Source organism: Fulmarus glacialis, unplaced genomic scaffold (genome assembly GCF_000690835.1).
Source record: "Fulmarus glacialis isolate BGI_N327 unplaced genomic scaffold, ASM69083v1 scaffold11020, whole genome shotgun sequence".
Classification (NCBI taxonomy): Eukaryota; Metazoa; Chordata; class Aves; order Procellariiformes; family Procellariidae; genus Fulmarus; species Fulmarus glacialis.
Window position 1 is genome coordinate 6,187 of NW_009187164.1, and position 8,727 is coordinate 14,913.

Below are 8,727 nucleotides of genomic sequence, written 5' to 3' on the forward strand. Positions count from 1 at the left end.
GTTCAACAGAGAAGAGACATGAGTCCCCGTGCTTAAAATGACTTAAGCAACAGCATTTTTTTTAGCCATGCATACTTCTGCAACAGCCAAACCATTTAGAAAGTTGTCTTTCTGAGCAATAAAAACTCCTCCTCCTCTCTTCTACCACTGAAATGCCTGGGAACTACCCAGGAGAAATGCTAACGTGTCTTCCTCACCCTCACCTCAGCCAATGCCAAAGCTACCAGCCAGGGTTTTGTAGGGTCAGCTTCTTTTTCTCCTCGTCACTTAACAAATCTGCAGGTCTCGAACACCCTCACAGTCCCACTGTGCGCTCACTCCATCAGAGATGAGACATTGCTGCCAATGAGCAATACCTGCTCCGAGGAGAAGAATAACCCCCAGATTACCCATTAATCAATTGCTACTAGAAATTAATGTGCTGGATGTACAAAATGTAGAAGTCAATGCGCTCTACCCAGCCCAAGACTGAGCGTGTCGCACTTAGAATCATAGAGTCATAGAACAGTTTGGGTTGGAAGGGACCTTTAAAGGTCATCTAGTCCAACCCCCCCGCCATGGGCAGGGACATCTTCAACCAGACCAGGTTGCTCAGAGCCCCGTCCAACCTGACCTTGAATGTTCCCAGGGATGGGGCATCTACCACCTCTCTGGGCAACCTGTGCCAGGGTTTCACCACCCTCATCGTAAAGAATTTCTTCGTTATATCTAGCCTGAATCTCCCCTCTTTTACAGCAGATTTTAACTACGGAGCTGCCCATTCACAGGTAAATGTGCAAAGGGCACAAGCAAGAAATACCAAAAACCTTATTTCTAGCGGCTGCTGGATCCCAGGCTCAGTACATGGTGCCTCTCACGGACTGGGTCATGCTCCCTTTTGCTGTATTACGCAGGTGTGCTGGGTAAAATGAAGCAAAACTAAGTAAAAGTTATTTTAGTGGCTTTCACATGGCTTGAACAATTTCACGTCAGGACCAGTTTTTATCTGCAATTACCTGTTTACCTTCCTGGTTTCTAGCATTGAGTGCTTGATGCAGGCAGCTCGTGTTGACCCCCCTCAATTCTCCCTTTGACGCAGCTTTTGTGGTGCCAAATTTAATGATTAAAAAGTGGTCTGAGCATGTACAAAAGTCTGCAGCTCAAAGTGAGCCGATTTAACATGAGCAATGGCAGGTAATCGCCCTGCTACCAAGAAAACCCCACCTAAAACTGTGTTCTGTCTCTTGATCTCTCTGCTCTCACCCTGATTACTCGTTACGCTCATTAATCCTTCTCTAATGCATAATTGCTCTGTGTTCTTGGACTTAAGGGAAATTCAGGATTAGTTTGAGTAACACCACCTTGGTTTTTGCAACGTGGCGTAAGCTTTAAAGCTCCTGAACGTACCTCGATAACCACAGCGTGACTTGTTCACTTCCAGGAGGTTCCTGGTCTCCAGACCCTGCCCACCAGATACTTGGAGCTGGCTCTGGTCACGAACACAGAGCTGGTAAGCATCAGAAATCATCGCCGTGCTATGGCCGTCGGGTTATATTGGAGGCAGTCCTTGGCGTTCAGCGCTGTAACGTAGCCTTTCTCCCCTTTCAGTTTAAAGTTAACGACTACAATGAAACCCTGATGCTACATCAGCTAATTTCCATAAGCAACCTCCTGAACACAGTGAGTTTTAATGACGTGGTAGTTACAATCGCCGTTCTGCTCCGTTGCTAGCTGTCTAACTCCGTTGCTGGCTTCTTCATAGCTGTGTTTTGCTGCTTCCCGCAGATGTATCGGTTACCGCATCCCCTCCTCTTGCCCTGGTTGTTTACAATTGCTACCCATTTCCCCCTGGGAAAGAGATGAATGATCTGTGCCTGACTGCAGCTACTCTACCAGGAACCATTCCTCAACGCTACAAAACCCACTTCAACTGTGAAAAAAACTGCTTCAAATATGAGTGAAGTCAGTTTAAAGATAATTGTGAAATCACCCCTTTAAAACACTTGATAGGGAATATGCATTATTGTTACTAAATGCTTTCTGGTAGCTCATTATGATCTCCCTGTCTCTTCACCTCCTTCTTGCTCCGAGTCCTCTAAAACAGCACGAGTTTTCATCTTCTGCTGCTTCTGTGTGAATACACTGACAAGGCGCCAGTGCATCAGCCACGAGCTCAGCCCTGAGGCACTCAAAAATGAGCTACAAAGAAAGCCCCATTAAATTAATATAATGCACGAAAATAAATGGCACGCTCAGCTCTTGCAGCTTTAGCAAGAAACTGGTTCTTGCACGAATAACGCGGAGACAAGTGCGGTGCCCAGGGTCGCTGCACGCCCCATGGGCTGCAGGGGATGCGAGCTCTTGCCATCTTCCAGGTCTACAAGCGCATGAACCTGCAGATCGTCATCAGCGCGGTGGAGATGTGGACCAGGAGGGACCAGGTGACGCCCGCCCACAGCCTGGCCCAGACGCTGGAGTTTTTTGCCACGTGGTGTCAGAGGGATGCTGTCGGTCGCATTAATTACGACCATATCCAGTTACTGCTGTAAGAGTCCTGCGTTTTAATCACTCCACTCACATACCGGCTGTGGGGAGATAAGCAGGGAACAAGAATATTTTCCTCTCTTTCTTCTACTTTTTACATATGTATGCTGATAAGCCTTTTGTCCTGGTGATATCTTGTGGAAAAAAATGTAACAGCTTAATCGGTCCATGTACTAATCAGCACATATTTGTCATGTAAATTGATACAAGAATTCACTTTTCCCTTTCACTGTCCTCTTTTATATTTTTCCACACGTGTACACACACAGAGCGTACAGCTTATTTCCAATTTTGATACAGTTGTCTGTAACTGAATTATTTTAATCACATTTTTAGTTTTTCTCATTTTTATATATACAAGCCACTCATTTTTTAGCTATAATAATTCATTGTTATATGGTTTACAACTCCGTATTTCAATTCAACCTTTTTGCTAGGACAAGGGAGTTAGATCTCAAACTGCAAGATGTTCAATCACCTATTTCAGTCATTTGCTTTCTAAGACGTAGCACCTTGTTTCTGTTTTGTCTGTTCCTTTTTCCTTTATTTGGAGGGAAAGAAACCTTCTGCATAGTAAAATATAGATGTCAAAATTTATTTGATATTTCTTTTTTCAAATTCAATATATTATATTGCCAAATCTTTTTAAAATAATTTTGAATAATTATATTTTATTGAAATAGCCTATAGGCCACTCTTCCCTTTAAAGTAAGGAGGAGGCCAATGAGTTTATAAACTGTGGCTTTGCCTCCTTAGAGTGACGCATCACTGGTGCTTGCACACCTGATCTTTGGGCACCAGCCCGGCTGCATACAGGGCTTCCATAGGAGAAACGGGTGATTCTGGAGTTTCTTCAAGAAAGGAGCTCCTTGTTACCCGAAACCATTATTTTCCAGCGGTAATTCAGGCGATGCATCCCATTATTGAGACAAAGTTGTTCTGCATTTCTTTAATGTTCAAACTTTTCCGCAGCAGTGGCCAGGACTACAAGGAACCAGGATTTGCCTGGAAGGGGACAACATGCCAGACGAACTCCATGGGTGTCGTTGCGGTAAGGGGAGACCTCATGGGTTTGCACTGCCTGAAAGGAAAAATAAACCTTTCGTATTCACAGTGAACCTTGGGAGTTAATTCTACATAACTCCTGGGCTCAGGCTTTTACCGATTAGCAGGTAACACCTAAACTGGCCATCTAAACGAGGTGATGCTGGTTTTGTTTTTGCCATTTCTTAAAGAAGATGAGACGGTGAAGGAACAATTCTCCAGTGCTTCCCCAGACCAACTGTTTAGGGGTCCTTTGGTTTCCCTAATTGGTTGTTTGCCAGTGCAAGTCCCCAGCTAGCATGAATTTCACAATTACTGAGCAAAACATTGGAAGTCTAGATCTGAAGTTCTCCACATCAACATACACTGACTTGAGAAAACGTGGACCTGTGGTTTTTCTTCCCACCTGCAGTTCCCTGGCCACGACATCGTCAGCGACGTGATGACACTCGCCCACGAGATAGGCCACAGCTTAGGCTTCAGCCACGATGACGCCAAACAATTTCATGACAAATTCTGCGATTGCAACTGCACCCGCAAAGGATGCATCATGCAAACATCCCCGGGGTAAGTAAAGCTTGGTTTTCCCTACCCCACTGAGGGTGAGATTTGGGTCACTGCCTTCAGCTCTCCACCTCTGTGCAACCGCTGTGTTTCTGTAGGGGGGTGCATACGCCCATTCCTCCACATCATCTTTTAATCTTCCAGCTCAACTTGGCAGAGGAATAGAAGTCTAAGTTGCCCCTGTTTTGTGCACGCGGTTGGACCAGGGACTTCCAGAGGTCCCTTCCAACCTACATTACTCTATGATGCTTTATCAAGTGAAAATAGTTATTTAGATAATACAAGAGACAACAGTTCTCCCAGAAAAGCTGGCTTCCTTGGCTCCACTGGTCACCGTATAACTGTTCATTTATTTTCCTCTGCTTTCTCCAACTGATGCTTGCTTTTGGCTTCTTCATAGCTGTGTTTTGCTGCTTCCCGCAGATGTATGGGTTATTGCATCCCCTCCTCTTGCCCTGGTTGTTTACAATTGCTACCCATGAAAATGTATCTTCCAGAAAAGGTGCCTCGTGTACAAGGAGCTGCCCCTCATACCTGCTCTCTCGATATATGACCATCATGAAGAAAAATAATTCCACTAATTAATTAATGTCTCCTGAAACCTGTGACGAATATTTGGTAGATGTCAGCTTCTGTTGTTTCAGCATCAAAGAAACCATACGATATTGCCCATCCCTGTGGCCAGCTCCAAGTACTGTTATAATACAAGGTCTTTAAAAATGACTCATTCCTCTTAGCTCTAGAGGTCTGCCCAACACGCAGTGAACTTCAGCAGGCAGTGAAGGTTGCTTCATTGCAGATTTGTTTGCTTCCAAATGCTACGATCCTTTCCTTGGTGTGAAGAAATCCTCATCTCTGTTTCACTCTCTGCAATGTACATACTGCAGCAATGAGAAGGACCCAGGCTCCATGCGTAGTATTAGACCTTTATCTTTATCAGAGACCAACTAAGCCTCCCTGAAGACATTAAAGATTTGAGAAACTGAAGTCTCCCAGCAGATTTGTCTGCACGTTCAATAACATGAGCATTGAAACAGCCCTTTCAGTGCGGTCACCAGCAGTCCTGCTTCACCCCGTGATGGTCCCTCCCATCCCGTCCACCTGGAAGTCACCTCCTTGGTGACCTCAAGGTGACAGAGGACCCAGCACACAAGGGCTGGGGTGAAAACCTCAGCAAGTCGGAGCACTGTGTTTCATAGGTCTCTAATCCTTCAGCTTTTGCTGCCATGCATTCAAATAGTAACGTTGTTGTCCTAATGTACTCATTAAATTTATCTGTTTCCAAACCTCTCACTTTAGCCAATAGTTCTTCCAGAATTCCTAAATGGCGATCAATTGACATGTTCAGTCAAGTTGCTTCCATTTTGCCTGCAGTAATTTCCCTGCCTATACTTATGTACAACACCAGCAATTCTATTTCTGACTCATCCATCCTTCCATCCGCTGCTGCTTCTCACCTATCCCATGATGTCAATCTTTATTCCTCATCAGTCCTGTCTGTATATCACCCTAGGGGTATGTAAACCCTCAGCACTTCAAGGGATGTCTGCACAGCCTTGTTCCTTATTGTTGTCCCATCAGTGCTGCCTGACATCATGCTTACCAAAGCTAAGGGCAAGCTCTCCTTTTGTTTTGGGCCACGTCTACATTTTCTTTGATATCTGCATCATGCTCACTACATTACCATCTTACTTCAGCTTTCTTCTTAATTCATACGATTACAAACCGCATTCAATTTCTCTTTTAAAATCCTCTGTAAGAGATAACTTCTCATCTGGAAATTCTCATGCCCACACTGCTGCACAGTTCATGAGTAGCTGTCATTGATTTGAGCAGCTAGGCATGATGCCGCCCTGTTTCTCCCCCGGTTACTTTGCAAGTTCCAGCTAGTTTTTGTAGCGTTCACATGAAAGCAAGTAGATCCCTCTTTCACACCTGGTGATCTGCTCTCCACATTGTAATGCATCATACCTAATCTCGCGTTTGCAGTGTGTCCTGTCCTCCACCTTCAGCTTTCCACAACAACCAAAACACTTTCAAAGCTGCTTTGTGGTCTTCCTCTTTTCTCATCCAGGCAACTATTCCTGTCTCCCATGTCTTTATACAGGAAAAAAGGAGAGAAAAAAGGCTTACTCCCCCTAAAACTGCCCCTATTCCTCTTTGCTAGTTTATCTATCTGTTCTTTGAGCCTATCAATTATTTATGTATATGGTATGGTTATATATAATTAATATTTTTTTCTTACAGATCTTGCTTGGCATTCAGTAACTGCACTATGGGAGAATATTACAATGAAGTAATAAGAAAAAATCTACCTTGTCTACTCAACGTACCATCTTTAAGGCCACTTCTTCCTGAACTCTGTGGCAACGGTGTCTTGGAAAAAGGGGAAGAATGTGACTGTGGCAGTGACAAGGTTAGCAATTAAATATTTCACTGCGATCTACATGTTAGACTAGCGTTAGTAAAATTGTGGTGGTTTTGCAACTATAAAAGCTCCCTGACTCATGGGAAGAAATGATCTTTGCAGTCTTACACATTCAAACGAGTCCACTGGCTTCCACTTCTGTGAATTCCCTTGAAGTGGGGATTTTCCCAAATATGCCTTTATTTGTGAGCAAAATATGCATGATGTGTGTAAACATACGCAAAGCATATCTAGAGGTAAATTCAGTTCTTCTTCCATGGCTATGGAGGGACCTTTCGTGGCAGACTCTGTGCAGAGCTAACGGCGGACTCTGTCTGCAAGTGTCTGATAAGGAGTCATAAGGAGTCACGCTGCTGGGAGAGAGATGAGACCTCTCCATACCTCGTCCACATGGGGAGGTGTTTTCCTTCTGTACTAATGTTCATAAGAATGAGGGGTCTGAAGAAAATAAAAGTATCTGATCAGTGCTGCAGTCAAAGTGGGAAACTCTGCAGAAGGGACATGTCTTTGCCTCCAAGCCGCTCTATATACAAGCAGGTTATGAGCACCTGCATCTTCTTGTCTGTAAAATGAGAGTTTTTCTATTTCTGTTCTTTCTTCTGTTATATTTACCCCACAGCCAGTGAAAGAAGTGCTTTTCTGAAGTACTTGAATGTTGATATCTTCACAGCTCTAATTCCAGGATCCATGCAGTTGTGACCACTTTGGAAAGTTTCCAGTGGAAACCCTTGTTTGTGTAATCGTTATTTGTACAAAGCTTCTGTAGCTTTGGCAAAACTCAGCCTTTGCACTGACATTTCCCACGTAGAGCGATTTGCACGTGTTTGATATCCAGGCTTGGGTTGAACATCCTGCACCTTGCTGACAAAGAGGATTCACCTGCTTTAAGAAATTATGCTAGGAAAAAACAAACCCTACCACCACCTACAGCCCCCAGACCCCTGGTCTCTCCAACAACTGGTCCCAGACCTCTTCTCCTCAATCAGGCACGGGGCTCAGCCATACAAGTGCCCTGACCAGCAGACCCTTTTTATCAGCCCCTTTTATCCGCCCCCTTTTCCATTTTCCCACAATTCTTCCTCCCCAATTCACCTTAATCTCTCCCTGCCTTTGGTCCTTCCCCTAACCATCCCACACAAAGCTTTGCACTTCCCACATTTGCCCACAATAGGTTTTACGCAATTCTACATTCCCTCTCAGATACCACATTATAAGTTTGGTCTTTTCAGGAGACCCTGAAAAGGTCTTGTTTTCCATCAGCGACCTGAGAGCTCTGGTCTTCGCTAACGTCCCCATTATCTCCTCTTCGTTATCCTTTTGTGATCAATTCATTACTGTTCCTGTTTCCTTTCCTTGTTTTTATGCCAAAAAGCCATTAACCAGCTCTCCTTACAAAGCAGAGACCCTTACACCCCAGGTATTCTTAAAATTTGAGTAACTAACTTTGTTTACATGAGTTTATGTTCAGAGTCCATCAGCTCTAGCGCCTTGAATGATTTGGGATTGGGAATTTGAACTTTTAAGGAAATGGTGGATCACTGCTGAAAGAGTTTTAAAAGGGAAGGAAGGAAAGTATGAAAGAAGGAAAAAAATTCTAGAAAAGGAGACTAATCTCTCCCATAGTGCTCAGAGAGGTTTCCAAGTACTTTCAAAACGTTAATGAACCTATTCTTAGAGAGCCCCTGTGAAGCAGGTGGCTTGGCTGATTAACAGAGGAGACAAGACAGAAGCATTAGTGTTGAGAGAAAAAGGCAAATTGTTTTAAAAGTGTCAACACGAGGCATATTTCCCCTCAACGCAGAACTCCAGAATGTCCAGAGTTTGAAGAGTAGCAGAAACCAGCAGTTTTCCCTTAACTTCCTTTAATTCTGTGTCTCTTAAGCTAGAGAAGATGATCCAAATAAGAACCTCTCATACCGAGATGGTACAGCATTATTTACTTCTAGGCATGCCTCCAAGAAGGATGCTGCATCTCCTCCAGCTGCTTGCTCGCACCGGGGGCTTCTTGTTACAGAGGCGAATGCTGTCACAAATGTCGGGTAAGTTATAACAGCAACAACTGCTATTGGCTTTGTAATGTAGGGTGAACTAATGATTTAATTGCTTTTCAAAGCTGTTAGGTGCTATAATGTTTATTTGCTGCATTTCTCAGTATATCGGGTCAGAAA

General features: G+C 44.0%; 1 protein-coding gene across 1 annotated transcript in view; it reads left to right on the forward strand.

Annotated features, from left to right (window-relative positions):
* Nucleotides 1–8,598, forward strand: part of LOC104074123 (disintegrin and metalloproteinase domain-containing protein 9-like) — a gene marked incomplete at both ends in the record, with an annotated part of 14,450 nt that extends 5,852 nt beyond the window's left edge. Inside the window, 7 exons of the mRNA XM_009574142.1 lie at nucleotides 1,416–1,489; nucleotides 1,588–1,659; nucleotides 2,355–2,524; nucleotides 3,499–3,574; nucleotides 3,980–4,134; nucleotides 6,379–6,547; nucleotides 8,506–8,598. Coding sequence (XP_009572437.1) covers nucleotides 1,416–1,489; nucleotides 1,588–1,659; nucleotides 2,355–2,524; nucleotides 3,499–3,574; nucleotides 3,980–4,134; nucleotides 6,379–6,547; nucleotides 8,506–8,598 — 809 coding nt within the window. The remainder of the gene's footprint in view (nucleotides 1–1,415; nucleotides 1,490–1,587; nucleotides 1,660–2,354; nucleotides 2,525–3,498; nucleotides 3,575–3,979; nucleotides 4,135–6,378; nucleotides 6,548–8,505) is intronic.
* Between the last annotated feature and the right edge of the window lie 129 nt (nucleotides 8,599–8,727).